At 33.6% G+C, this 15,318-nt stretch overlaps 1 protein-coding gene across 1 annotated transcript in view; it reads left to right on the forward strand.

Annotated features, from left to right (window-relative positions):
• The first annotated feature begins 798 nt into the window (after positions 1–798).
• The window catches only part of LOC107747919 (WD repeat-containing protein 63-like), a 24,144-nt gene continuing 9,624 nt past the window's right edge, over positions 799–15,318 (forward strand). Inside the window, exons 1-11 of the mRNA XM_016562531.1 lie at positions 799–850; positions 3,222–3,406; positions 3,555–3,659; positions 3,753–3,862; positions 3,976–4,068; positions 4,199–4,389; positions 4,716–4,840; positions 7,313–7,393; positions 10,410–10,494; positions 12,465–12,589; positions 12,767–12,830. Coding sequence (XP_016418017.1) covers positions 799–850; positions 3,222–3,406; positions 3,555–3,659; positions 3,753–3,862; positions 3,976–4,068; positions 4,199–4,389; positions 4,716–4,840; positions 7,313–7,393; positions 10,410–10,494; positions 12,465–12,589; positions 12,767–12,830 — 1,216 coding nt within the window. The remainder of the gene's footprint in view (positions 851–3,221; positions 3,407–3,554; positions 3,660–3,752; positions 3,863–3,975; positions 4,069–4,198; positions 4,390–4,715; positions 4,841–7,312; positions 7,394–10,409; positions 10,495–12,464; positions 12,590–12,766; positions 12,831–15,318) is intronic.

Below are 15,318 nucleotides of genomic sequence, written 5' to 3' on the forward strand. Positions count from 1 at the left end.
TTTTTTTTATTGGTCTTATGAAGTATTCTAATTTGTTGAGATAGTGAATTGGTGGGTTTTTGTTAAATGTGAGCCAAAATCATCACAATTAAAAGAACCAAAGACTTAAACTACTTCAGTCTGTGTGCATTGAATTACACGAGTTTCACAATTTGAGTTGAATTACTGAAATAAATGAACTTTTCCACGACATTCTAATTTATTGAGATGCACCTGTATATACATAAAGTCACAAAATGTATAACAAAAGTTGTGATAAGAGCAGTTGGCCACATCCAGTAAAATGAATGGCTCTCTATGGCCCTCTGCTGGTCAAAACTATTTCTTTCCTAAACTGTAATAATTTTAGGTTTATCTCTAACCAACAGATGGCAGAATTCTACACCTAACACCTAGATCAATATCCAGAAACAACTTAAATTAAATTTAGATCATCATTTAAGTGATTTTTTCATAAAAATGTAATATTTCACATGCAAGCTAATGGTGTAGTTGCGGAATTCTGTGGTAAATAGGAACAAAAGTACTTCATATCTCCCAAAACACAGCATTAATGTATAGATGAGAAGTAAACAAAAAAAAATCATATATTATTTGTATGATTAAAAATGTATATATTTTTTACAATTACTCTTTCAATTTTGGGGTCATATTGACCCCAAAGACCATAAGTGTAAACATTAAACGAGGACCATTTGAGGGTTAATAGTATGCTATTGCACACATAGACTCTGTTTCAGAGGAATAGAGACAATAACCTAAATGAAATCTCTCTTACTGTCTTTTCCACCAGCAGACATGAGTTCAAAGAGACCCAGGAGCAAAGAGGCCAGTAAAATCAAGGAAAAAGGTAAAAATATTCCATCCAAATCAAGAAAAAAACCCATTGTATTATTATTAATACTGTTATCACTATTTATAGTGTTAATCCTAACCTAACACTAAATCATTGTTCAGTGTTCAAAGCATCTTCCAATTTCTAACATCTTAAATTTTTTGCAGATTTGCAAAAAAAAAAATCCCTCTCCAGATGTAGGTGCATCAGAACCTGGTAAGTGTCTCATATCGCTCTTATAGGGTCATATTTAGCGCTTTTTGTAGCATTTTATTTTATTGTCTCTGAAGACCACTTACATGGTCGATTGGGGTCTCTTGTACCAAAATCAGTCCTAATCAGATTCTCTGAGTTGTTTCCAGCATGAATCCACTTGTTCTTTTCCATTTATCCAGGAGCTGTTATCAGATTAAAGATACTGAGATACAAACGACATGTCTGGAGGCACGTAGCCAAGACCTCCTTTCTCTCGTCTTTTGTTCTCGGAGTCCAGTTTCCCTACTTGTCCTACTCATACAACATACATACTTTTTAGTAGGCTACATATTAAGACAATACGGCAGTGCCAGGATTTGTTACTACATCATAAAAATGCATCTAGATACCCTTTTGTATTTTGTTTGTGTTTGCATTTAAGCGTTGACACATGGATAAAATCATTACCTGTCCTCTTCTGGCCAAAACAGGCTACTGCATGATAACAAACTGCTTCTACCAGTGAAATTAGGGCTTGTAATGTTATAAACTCTCATTAAAGTCTAACACGGCTTGTTCAATATCCCAGACAACTTCCTTTCAATGTTTTCTAAAGGGCACGTGTGTTCGGTTGGTAAAGAAAGCGCAATTATGTAATTATAGGGGCTATAAAACCATATGAGTTTGCAGTAAAGCGCCATCGGCTCCTCTGGATTAAATGACCTGAACGCTGTTGCTCGTATCAGATGTTACCGGCTACAACATGTTCAGCTGGTTCCTGTTGAGAGAGATTGTGCTGATGATGTCTGGATTTCCCTCAGGTGTTCAAACCTGTGAAGCCACACACAGAACATAACATGCACACACACTTTGACATGAATAGGAATAGTTCACCCAAAAATGTTCACACTGCTTATTTTGTCATTGTTGAATCTTGACAGTTCCAGTCACCATTCATTATCATTGTATGCTGTATGTACTTAATCTAAAAGCCGGGTCTCTCCTCCATTGGGAGTCTCTTAGATGTCAGTTCAGGTTCAGTTACGTCACAGATAGCGCTCTGAAGGGAAGCTGATATCTCTGTTTGTATAACACACTCATTCAAGAGCACATCTGTCAGTAAAACACTGGACAAAACAGCTGAGAGCTTTTGGTTGTGTCACACCTGTAAGACAAAATAAGGGAAAATCCTCAATGCAAGATGCTGGAAATGTACTAAATAATTTTGTGAAGTACAGTACTTAATCTCCCAATAATGTATTTGTCTCTTAGCCTTAAAAAGAATGAAAAGTCTCAAATTACATCACTTTAATTTGAGCACTGAGATTAAACGAAGAGCAACTGGAGAATTTTACTGATTCTCCACCTAGTAACCACCCACAACACTCTAGCAACTGAACTGTATAGCAACCCCCTGGCAACGACCCACAACACTCTAGAGACTGCATAGCAACCCCCTGGCAACGACCCATAACACTCTAGAGACTGCATAGCAACCCCCTGGCAACGACCCACAACACTTTAGAGATTGCATAGCAACCCCTGGCAACCACGCAAAACACTTGATTGGCTGCACAGAAACCCCCTGGCAAACACCACAACACTCTAGCAACAAAATCAACAAAACTATAAGCAACTAAACTATATAGCAACCCGCTGGCAACCACCCACAACACTTTAGCGGCTGCATAGTAACCCCCTACAACACTCTAGCAACTGAATAGGAACCCCCTAGCAACCACCCACAATACTCTAGTGACTGCATAGCAGGCGCAGGCAACAATCCACAACACTCTAGGAACCGAACTGTATAGCAACCCCCTGGCAACCACCACAACACTTTTGGACTAAATAGCAACTCCCTGGCAACCTAGCAACTGTTTAACAACTCTTGACTGCATAACAAGCTCTGGCAACCAGCCACAACACTCTAGCAACTGAATAGCACCCCCTAGCAACAACCTACAACATTCTAGCAAGTACATAACAACCCCCTGGCAACCATCCACAACATTCTAGCAACTGCATAGCAACCCCCTGGCAACCACCCACAACACTCTAGTGACTGCACAGCAATCCCCTGACAACTATCCACAATATTCTAGCAATTGCATAGCAACCTCCAGGCAACCACTCAAAGTGTATATTCAGTATTATAGATACCTGATCGCAGTGACTCCACCCCCCACAGGCCATCCCGACTACATCTTCCCACTGGTCCTGACCTCTGCCACACAGGAGCTGTTTGGTTGCCGGGAAGATGAGGATGTAACTGGAAAAAAACCTTACAAGCTGCTGAAAAAAGAAGACATCGTACAGGACATGAAAACCAGAGCGTCCGTGTCTGACTTCAGCCCCATCAAACAATTAGTGCTGGTGAGATTCAGAAACACATTCTGAACCCATTCATGAGCTGAAGAAGATCCGAACCTCGGCAGATGGAGCTGTTTTAGAGTAGCCTAGTGGTTAAAGATCTGGTTCAGAAGGTTGAGACCCTGAAAGGAATTCTATTCGTTTTCTGCAGGACTACCCTGAAGATGAACTTCTGCTGGTGTTCGACAGAGACTTCACATACGGACAGAGCTTCTATCTGGTGCTCACAGTAGAGGCCAAAGAGAACATACTGAAGGTGAGAAAACAGGACGGACTGACAGACGGATGGACGGATGGATGGATGGATGGTTGGATAGATAGATAGACAAATATATGGACAGACAGACAGACAGACAGACAGACAGACCGGGACAAGAGCTTCAGCATCAGAGAGATTGAGAGACACACGGCCATTCAGGCCTCCAGCGACACCAAACACTCGTCCACTCAGACACTGTGGTACAAACACCTCAAGACATTCACATTGTCTCAACTCTCTCTGAAGTTTGTTCTGAAAGTTTAGTTAGCAGACGGAACATATTTACATCCCATGATGCATCTGTTACAGGAAGTACCCAAAGAACATGTGGACGCAGCCCTGAGGAGAAAGAACATCACCTGCGATCAGAAAACCTGAAGAACTTCATCACATCTGTGCTGATAAGGTAGGACGAGGTGAACGTGACATCTCTGTGGTCCCACAACTCACTTCATTAGACCAACACAACTGTTTTCTTCCTCCGTTAGCATGCCATGCTGTGTTAATGTATTCTGAACTCACCTGATGTCTCGCAGGTTTGAAATCTCCCTTCAGCAGAATCGCATCACAGATGTTTTCTGTGATGACTGGACGGTGCTGTGTGAGGACAACGGTGCACTGACACAGAAAACTGAGACGCAGCTGAAGGAATATCAGTCCTTCATGGACCTTCAGTTTAGCAAAGAGAAAACCATCAGCCACATTCACTGGCATCCCACCATCAGCAGTCAGCACGAGCTTCACTGTGAACAAATTAGGATTAATGAGTAAATTTAGTAGTGAAAAATAAAATAATAAAATAAAATGATCCAGAGTGCAAAATAAAATACAATGAATAACATAGCCATAGTGCAAAACAAAAAAATTAAATAAACAAAGTGAACAAACAACACATTTAACAAAAGTTGGGAAAGAACCATTGCACTTAAACTTAAAAGATAAAAACTGACGAATGCATGAATGATTGTGTGTCTATCTGGATTTTATGTGCAATCAAATGTGATCAATTTGCACTACATTTTTATTATTGTGCATAATAAATGTGTGTCTCAGGTGTGATCGCTGTGGCAATGACAGAGAGACTTTCTCTTGAAGAACGGATCGATAACTCCACTAAACTCCTTTTAAACCCGTCCTATATTCTCTTCTGGAACTTCACTGACCCTATAAATCCACAAGTAATCATCGTCATTATAAAATTCACCAGTATATATTAAGTATACTAGAGTACCAGTGAAATGCATACTGTACAGTAAATAAATAGCATGCAAAGTATAAAATACAAACTGATAGCTTTCAAAACAGTAATATGCTACACTGCTCACATGACCTCATTAAGTTTTGTTTAATTCAGTATGTGGCATCCAATTATCATGAATATAAATATCATGATCAGCGTAAATAAAAACTTTCTATTGTGTGTCTCTTTAAATAGAAGCAGAAACCCAACACACCCGAATAAAGTTTCAGTATTTCAGCAGATGATTTTTGCATGAGGCTCCAATAAAGCTGATGTGAGATTCATTGTAGAAGGTGAAATCTGAGTACGGTACGTTCTGCAGACGAGCTGTTTTGACCTGAATCCGTCTGTCCACTGTTCGCTGGCGGATGCATGAACGGCCAGGTGCAGAATTAGCTTAGAAAAATTCTCTTTTCTTTCTCAGGCTCTTCTTTAAACTGTTCATCCTTTCATTCTTTACTTTTTTATTGTTAATTTTGTCTCTTGCGCATCTGTGTGATTATTTTTAAGGTAAGACACTACAGGTGAACAGGGTGAAAAATGTTAACTAATAGATATTACCATACAACCCCAGCTGATTAATCACAGTACATTAAGACAATTCTTTTGTGTATTTTCTGAATTTTTTTTCTCTTAAATCTGCAAAATGAGGCATAGTCTATTTAAATATGCAGTTATTTGTATAAAATGTATTGCTGTCAAACGATTAATTGCGATTAATCGCATCCAAAATAAAAGTTTTTGTTTACATAACGTATGTGTACTGTGTATATTTATTATGTATATATAAATACACACACATACAGTATATATTTAGAAAATATCTACATGTATTTACATGTATATATTTATATTCATGTAATTTAATTTATATATAAATATATTTAATATATAAACATAACATATTTTTCTTAAATATATACATGCATGTGTCTATTTATATATACATAATAAATACACACAGTACACAAACATATATTATAATGGACCTTCAGTTTAGCAAAGAGAAAACCATCAGCCACATTCACTGGCATCCCACCATCAGCAGTCAGCACAAGCTTCACTGTGAACAAATTAGGATTAATGAGTAAATTTAGTAAAAGTAAAGAAGTAAACAAATAATAAATGAGTTTAGTAAATAATTAAATCAACAATAAAATAAAATAGCCATAGTGCAAAATAAAATAAAATAATTAAAATAAAAGTGTAAAATAATAAAATATAAAATAAAAAATAAAAAATAAATAAAATATCTATAGTGCAAAATCAAAAAAATAAGAAATCAGGAAGGGGGCCAACACTTTTTCACACCACTGTATGTGTGTGTACGGTGTATATTTATTTTGTATATATAAATACACACACACATACAGTATATATATTTAGAAAATATTTACATGTTTATATTTATATTCATATAATTTAATTTAAATATATATATATTTAATATATAAACATTACATATTTTCTTAAATATATACATGCATGTGTCTATTTATATATACATAATAAATACACACAGTACACAAACATATATTATGTAAACAAATACTTTTATTTTGGATGCGATTAATCGCGATTAATCATTTGACAGCACTAATAAAATTACATAAAATAGATCTGAACATTGGATAAAGCCAGGTTCAAAATTCTTGTTTGATTTTGTTGACATATTAAAATGAAAGGTTTTTATAGAAGGGATTTTTGATTCCTCTTTTCATCACTCCATAAATCAAAAAATACTGTCAACAGACCGGAAAAAAAAAATTTTCATCATGTTTTTAGGAATAAAATGTTATATAAATCAGTGTGAATGATATATGAAAAAACCCCTCAGTAAAAACCTTCAGAATACAGAGAGGAATAAAACTGTTAAGTTTGGTGTTTGTAAGTGCTGCTGAAGTGGAGAAAAAACTTTTACAAAAATGTATTGTAATTGAAATCTACAGACGCAAATTGATAAATACAATAAAATAAATACTTAAATGTCTATTTTGGATGTTTTTTTCCCCAGTAGTCTAAAAGATGACATGTTCTGGAAGCAAAAGAGCCCAAAATCTCAAAATTGACCAGTGCATGAAAAAAAACAATGGTTTTGTCTGTATTTTTTTTTTTTTTTAGCACTTTGATATCTAAACCTACCTTGCCTTACCATGCACTCTCAGCAGAAATGTTATTTCTTCTTTATTTCCTTTAAAAGGTCAAACTTCATCGTTTTTAAATGGTGTTCAATGGTTTAAAATCCTCATCTCTGGAAACACTTCCCCACGAAGGCCTAAAACATACCAAACACATTGTGTTCTGGTTATATTAATGTTTAATATAAGTCTACAGTATGTGCATCATCTATGACATGTTATCATACTGTAACACTTTTAACTCATTACATTAGCTTGTTTTCTGTTTACAGGTGGTATTATGGGATATCTCAGCACATGTGGAGAGACTGCAGGACACACGCAGCGACGGCAAAAATATTTCAGACAAACTAGTGAGTTACACACACACACACAGCAGTTGTGTGTTTAAACTAGCAGCTGTTCACAACCGGTCACATGACTCCTCATTTAATTAAGTGATGTTTAACTGATACCTTATACAAACACACTTATACAATTCCAGAAAATTAAACCTGTGGGTATTAAGAGAGTGTGTGTGTTTACAGCCGTTTACTTTGCCTGTACCACCATATTGTGTCCAGATGTGAGCTAAATGTGACAAAACCTGGCTTTCATGACATCCTCAAATGTAAAATGATGTATAAATAAAGATTATGTTAGTTTCTAGTCATTATTATTAGCTTTATGTAAAAACAATCCAATGTTATGATATGTGCTTATTCGGATACACTGTAAAAAATATTGCAATTGTAATGGTAAAAAACTGTAAAAATGCTAAGGTAAAAACCTGTTCATTGGTTACAGTAAGTTCCCTTTCTCTGTAATTGATCTAATGGGACATTTCATGTAATATTACAGTAAAATATTGTTAAATGTACAGTTTTTGGAAGTTAAAAAGTACAAGTCATCTAATAATATACAGTGGATTTTTTAAAGATGGTTGTCAGTATATTACAAAGGTAAAATATTTGGTATGTTAACATTTCAGTTAATGAAATATGTTTTTACTGTATATTTAAGTTCTGTAAATTCAAATATGTAAAGTTTACAGATTATGGTAATGTTCTTGCAACAACAGCTGCTGAATTTTACTGTAAATCTCAGATTTTTTCTCGCTTTTTATATTTTAAAGGTAAAATATTTGGTATGTTAACATATTTCAGTTAATGAAAAATGTTTTTACTGTAAATTTAAGTTCTGTAAATTCAAATAAGTAAAGTTTACAGATTATGGTAAAGTTCTTGCAACAACAGCTGCCGACTTTTACTGTAAATCTCAGAATTTTTCTCGCTTTTTATATTTTAAAGGTAAAATATTTGGTATATTAACATATTTCAGTTAATTAAAAAAATTTTTTACTGTAAATTTAAGTTATGTAAATTCAAATAAGTAAAGTTTACAGATTATGGTAAAGTTCTTGCAACAACAGCTGCCGACTTTTACTGTAAATCTCAGATTTTTTCTCGCTTTTTATATTTTAAAGGTAAAATATTTGGTATGTTAACATGTTTCAGTTAATGAAAAATGTTTTTTACTGTAAATTTAAGTTATGTAAATTCAAATATGTAAAATTTACAGATTATGGTAAAGTTCTTGCAACAACAGCTGCCGACTTTTACTGTAAATCTCAGAATTTTTCTCGGTATATTACCATGTTTCAGTTTATGAAATACTCTATTTCCCCCTGGAAATTTAAGATCTGTAAATTAAAATATGTAAAACTAAACTGTAAAAATATAGTAAAGTTCTGGCAACCACAGCTGCCCATTTTTACTCTAAATTTCACAAATTATTATTCCAGGACAAAAACAATGTGACTCCAGTGGTGCGGTAGTGTGGTGTATCTGGGATAGACAACGGACACAAAGCTCCGATCACAGACATCCAGTGGCTGCTGGAAACCTTTGAGGTACACAAGGGGTTAACTGTTACTGTAGCTTTAAGAGTTCAACATTGAATTAAATTGGCCATGGACACACTGAAATATTAATGTTCATTAATTTCTCACTCAGTTGTCCAAATTAGGGATCCCAGTGGAAAATCCGAGTTGTATCTCTGTTCAGCTGATCACATGCGCTCCTATTGGTGTTCCCAATACCTCAACCTGACCTGGAAACCATTTATCCGAGTATGTACAGTGTGAAACCATGTGGCTAGACACTTAGCAACCAACAGCCAATCGCTGACTCATATTGACTTGCTTTGGATAGTAACGGAAACAGAGCGTCGCTTCAGCGTTTGAGGGGACAAATGTCAAATGGTGAAGAAAACACATCAAGTGGATTGAAGAAGAGACCGTTTTATTCTTATATAATCTGAAAAGTCCAAAGAAAAACTTGATAGTACAGTCGGCAATGTATAATATGAAGATGCGCAATGCTAGAGACATTATGTAAACAGGAATGGAAGCTTGTTACCGCCAAGGGATTAAAAAATAAAAAAGGTAATTGCACAATTCAGATTTTTTTTCTTGGAATTTTGAGTTTACATCTTGCAGTTGCAATTGCAATTGCAAAAAAAATAAGCAACAAAATGTTGTGACACAAAAATTTGCAATTACCTTTTTTATTTATTATTCCATGACAGAAACAAAAACAACTACATTGCAAGATAGAAAAGAAAAAAGTCAGAATTGTAAAGTGTAAACGTAGAATTCTGAGAAAAAATTGCGAGATGTAAACTTTGAATTCTGAGAACAAAGGTCAAAATTATGAGACGTAAACTTAGAATTTCGAGAAAAAAGTCAGAATTGCAAGATGTAAACAGAATTCTGGGGAAGAATTCTGAGGAAGAAAAGTCAGAATTGTGAGACATAAACTTAGAATTCTGAGAAAAAAGTCAGAATTGTAAAATGTAAACTTTGAATTCTGAGAATACAAATCAAAATTGAGACATTTTTTGAAAATGTTTTATTAAAAATTGTGAGATTTTTTTTCGAGAAAAAAGTCAGAATTGCAAGATGCAAACTCAGAATTCTGAGGAAAAAAGTAGAAATTGTGAGATATAAATTCAGAATTCTGAAAAAAAAAAAAAATCTCATCGCTTAAAAATAAACTTGCAATTATGGAAAAAAAAAAAAAAAACTGTCCAAATTATGAGATAAAAAAATTGAAATATTTTTTTATTCTGGGGCGGGAGGGGGGTTGAACAGAACTATGAGATGTCAGAATTCAGAGAGAAAAAAAAACGTCTGAATAATGAGATTAAAAATCGCAATTACCTTTTTATTTTATTGTTCTGTGGCAGACACTGACACTTCAAATATGTAAATAAGAACATTAGCCCAGGGTTTAGAAATGTACAGTGTGAAATTTATTGTTAACCGTAATTAAATAATGTGCAGTGTGAAGCGTGCAGCAAGATAACCCTGGATTGTGTCTGCCACAGGTCTCCTTACCAAAGATCGGCTCTAGCGGTGAATACAGTCCTCTGAAGTTCAGCTTGAGGGACAATACAGTCGACTATCCTACAGGTGAGACACCAGCACTGAAACACACACATGTATGTGGCTTGGTGAGACCTATAAAACACAGTGCAGTGATAATAATAATGCAGTCAGCATGATGCCTCTCTGTTAAATAAGCAACATTCACCATCACATCACTGACTCTACATCAGCTCATTACACAGAGACCAGGAGGTCCAGCTGATGAAGAGTTTCAGCATAATGTGTGCATCATATATTAAAGCAATAAGCCCCGTGAAGCCGTGGTTTACAGTGAATTTATAACAGCTAAGGGGCGTTGTTAGGCACGACGTGAAGCAGAGTTTAACCCCCTTAGCTGTTATAAATTCACTGTAAACCACGGCTTCACGGGGCTTATTGCTTTAATATATGATGCACACATTATGCTGAAACTCTTCATCAGCTGGACCTCCTGGTCTCTGTGTAATGAGCTGATGTAGAGTCAGTGATGTGATGGTGAATGTTGCTTATTTAACAGAGAGGCATCATGCTGACTGCATTATTATTATCACTGCACTGTGTTTTATAGGTCTCACCAAGCCACATACATGTGTGTGTTTCAGTGCTGGTGTCTCACCTGTAGGATAGTCGACTGTATTGTCCCTCAAGCTGAACTTCAGAGGACTGTATTCACCGCTAGAGCCGATCTTTGGTAAGGAGACCTGTGGCAGACACAATCCAGGGTTATCTTGCTGCACGCTTCACACTGCACATTATTTAATTACGGTTAACAATAAATTTCACACTGTACATTTCTAAACCCTGGGCTAATGTTCTTATTTACATATTTGAAGTGTCAGTGTCTGCCACAGAACAATAAAATAAAAAGGTAATTGCGATTTTTAATCTCATTATTCAGACGTTTTTTTTTCTCTCTGAATTCTGACATCTCATAGTTCTGTTCAACCCCCCTCCCGCCCCAGAATAAAAAAATATTTCAATTTTTTTATCTCATAATTTGGACAGTTTTTTTTTTTTTTTTCCATAATTGCAAGTTTATTTTTAAGCGATGAGATTTTTTTTTTTTTTCAGAATTCTGAATTTATATCTCACAATTTCTACTTTTTTCCTCAGAATTCTGAGTTTGCATCTTGCAATTCTGACTTTTTTCTCGAAAAAAAATCTCACAATTTTTAATAAAACATTTTCAAAAAATGTCTCAATTTTGATTTGTATTCTCAGAATTCAAAGTTTACATTTTACAATTCTGACTTTTTTCTCAGAATTCTAAGTTTATGTCTCACAATTCTGACTTTTCTTCCTCAGAATTCTTCCCCAGAATTCTGTTTACATCTTGCAATTCTGAGCATAAATATTTATTTTGCACAAAAAAAAAAAAATATATATATATATATATGTATATATTTGTGTGTGTTTGTCTCATAAATTATAACGCTGTTTTTCTCTTATATATACACGCAGCGCAAACAAAGTTCTGGGGGGAAAAAACTTAATGATCCTAAAAATACAAAATGAAACAATTACTAAAAAATATTAAATAATTTATTTGAAATAAATTACAAAAAAATAAAAAATTAAATTAAATAAAACGTTACTACAAAAAAATTTACTATTTAATTTAAAATAAATAAATAACGAATGTAATAAATAAATAACCAAAATAATAAACGAAATAAAATATTTTGTCTTAAAAAACTCAATGTTTTATTTCCTGCATGTCATGTGACATTAACATTAACCGACATCAAAGAATCGTGAGCATGCAGATGTGTTGTTAAATTATTAAAGTATTAACTTAAGATCTCAAGTAGACCACAATGAAATATTTTAGCTCAAATGGGTTTTGCTGACAAAAACGTTTGGGAAGAGCTGCATTAGAAGACAATGCATTACTGTGTGACTCCAAAAAATGTTACCATCCAACTGAAGGCCAAAGCCAATTTCTACTCACATCTCATGCACAGTGTTGATTAGATCCTGATTAGAGTTTCTCCTCGTATCGGTCTTCTCTTCAGGAGACAAACCTCCACAGAATGCGGAGCGTGAGGAAGGCTGTGGGTTCGTGCAGCTCCGGGTGCCTTCGGCCAAGCAGCAGAAAACTCTGGAGAACATCAGCACCAACCTGAAAGTGGGGACGGAGGTGAGATGCATGCAATGCATTTCAGTGACAGAACAGTCAGAAAACATTTTCCAGCTCTACTCTCTGAATGCATGAGACATATTCTTCTAAAACACATAAGCTGCTTGTAATATAATTGATTCTGACTTTTAGTATTTTTGCATATTGCTGTTCTGGCTGTGCTTGCATCTCTCTCAGGACGGTGAACTTGTTTACACCGATTGGAAAATGGAGAAGGACAACGACTCCGGACGTCTGCTGAGTAAGACACTAGAAAACAGCCGGACAACACATTTTTACACACATGCACGGATTTGAAAAATGAAAAGTAAATCACTTTATGTCAAATTTTTTTCTTCTATGAAATAGATGCAGCAGATAGATAAATATAGATGCAGCAAACACAATGTTCTGGAGTTCTGGAAAAAAATAAAACTTCATTATAAAATGTAAAACACTTACTAAAAAAGATGAAATATTTTATTAGACAAAGTAAAATTTAAATTAACTAATAATAAAAAACAAAACAAATTAAAATAAAAATAAAACGCTTACTAAAAAAGATTCAATAATTTATTTAAAATGAATTAAAATAAAGCAATAATTTGAAAATAGAAGCAGTCCAAATAAACCACTAAAAAGGTTCAATATTTTATTTGAAATACATAATTAAATATTTTAAAATAAAAACAATCAAAAACAGTAAAACTGTAAAAAAAAATTATAATTTAAAAAAAATAAATTCCAAATAAAATAAATGAATAATTTGACAAAAATTAAATAAAACAATAAAAACATTAAATATTTAATTTTAAATAAATAACAAATTTAAACGAATAAAGAAATACTTTAAACATAAAAACAAACAAAATAAAATCAAAATAAAACACTTACTAAAAAAGATTAAATAATTTATTTAAAATGAATTAAAATAAAGCAATCATTTGAAAATAAAAGCAGTCAAAATAAACCACTAAAAAGGTTCAATATTTTATTTGAAATACATAATTAAATATTTGTAAATAAAAACTATCAAAAACAGTAAAACTGTAAAAAAATAAAATAATTTTTTTTAAATAAATTCCAAAAAAATAAATGAATACTTTGACAAAAATTTAATAAAACAATAAAAACATTAAATATTTAATTTTAAATAAATAAAAAATTAAAACGAATAAAGAAATACTTTAAACATTAAAAAAATCTAAATAAAACAAAAAAATATGAAATATTTTATTTGAAATAAATGAACAAATTTAAACAAATACTTATTTAAAACCATCAAAATAAAATTCATAGTAAAAAGATGAAATATAAATACAATAAAGAAATAATAAAAAACAATCAAAATAAAACATTAGAGAAATGTGAACATGTTTAAATGTTAAATTATTGAAATATTAACCATTGTAGCCATTTAAGAAAATGTAATTTTGTTTTATGTTTAAATATTATTTGTTTTGTTTAATCTGTTAATTATGAAAGAAAACGGCGTAATTTGTAAATGTCATAAAGTAATGGAGTGGGCCAGACACAATTTTTGACCTCTTCATGTGTTTTGTTTTGTGGAAAGTCCTTTTTTTAAAGAATTTCGTTTTGTATAATTTGTATCTTATTTTTAATTATTGAATAAGATAAATTAGAAAAGGAACAGAATGCATCGTGGAATGAAGCGCGTGACCCACTACATTAGAGAAAAGGCCAAAACATTAACTATTTCTGTATTTTAAATATATATTATACATATTTGTGAGACAAAAACAGCATACAGACAAGATTGAACACCTGAAATCTCACTGTAGAAGCTTTGAGCATATAAAACAGCACTAAAGCCTTCGCTATCAATGAGGAAACCACACAATAATTATTATTCTGAGTGTATCTCAGACGCTGACGAGTGTGTAATGAGTCAATAAAACAGGACTTCAGACAAACACTGAGCTCTTAATCAAGCCTCTTACTAGGATTTCAGACACGCATTTTCATTTTTGTTCTGTAACTCTTGTTGCATTGATCCTTTCTGATACAATTTTGATACAATTTGCTTGTTGCTTAGTAACATATAGTGTTATATTAACATAAGCATTTGGCAGTTGCTTTTATACATTGCATTCAAACTATATATTTTTTTTCAATTCGATGCATTCCCTGGGAATCGAACCCAAGACCTTTGCTTTGCTAAAATAACATAAAAACTATTTCAAACTGTAGCACTCCTAAAACGCCTCGTTCTAACACACCCCCACATATCTACATCACTCTGTGGGAAGATTTGCATAACGCCGATTTTTTTTTCAATTCGATGCATTCCCTGGGAATCGAACCCAAGACCTTTGCTTTGCTAAAATAACATTAAAACTATTTCAAACTGTAGCAAGTTGCCTTTCTGTTTGCCATCTACATCAACGATTGCCAAACGTTTTTGTTAGTCAAAGCAGTTGGAGTTAAAGGGGTCATATGATGCGATTTCAAGTTTTCCTTTCTCTTTGGAGTGTTACAAGCTCTTGGTGCATAAAGAAGATCTGTAAAGTTGCAAAGACTAAAGTCTCAAATCCAAAGAGATATTCTTTACAAAAGTTAAGAGTCAGCCACACCTACCTAAAACGCCTCGTTCTAACACGCCCCCACATATCTACGTCAAAATGTGGAAATATTAGCATAATGCCGCCCAAACGTGCACGCAAAGAAAGAAGGCGTGGTTTCAGAAACAGCAGTAGTGTTGATGCAGCCATGTCAGGGAGACGCTGTGT

This window comes from Sinocyclocheilus rhinocerous, unplaced genomic scaffold (genome assembly GCF_001515625.1).
Source record: "Sinocyclocheilus rhinocerous isolate Xijiao unplaced genomic scaffold, SAMN03320098_v1.1 scaffold2064, whole genome shotgun sequence".
Taxonomy (NCBI): domain Eukaryota; kingdom Metazoa; phylum Chordata; class Actinopteri; order Cypriniformes; family Cyprinidae; genus Sinocyclocheilus; species Sinocyclocheilus rhinocerous.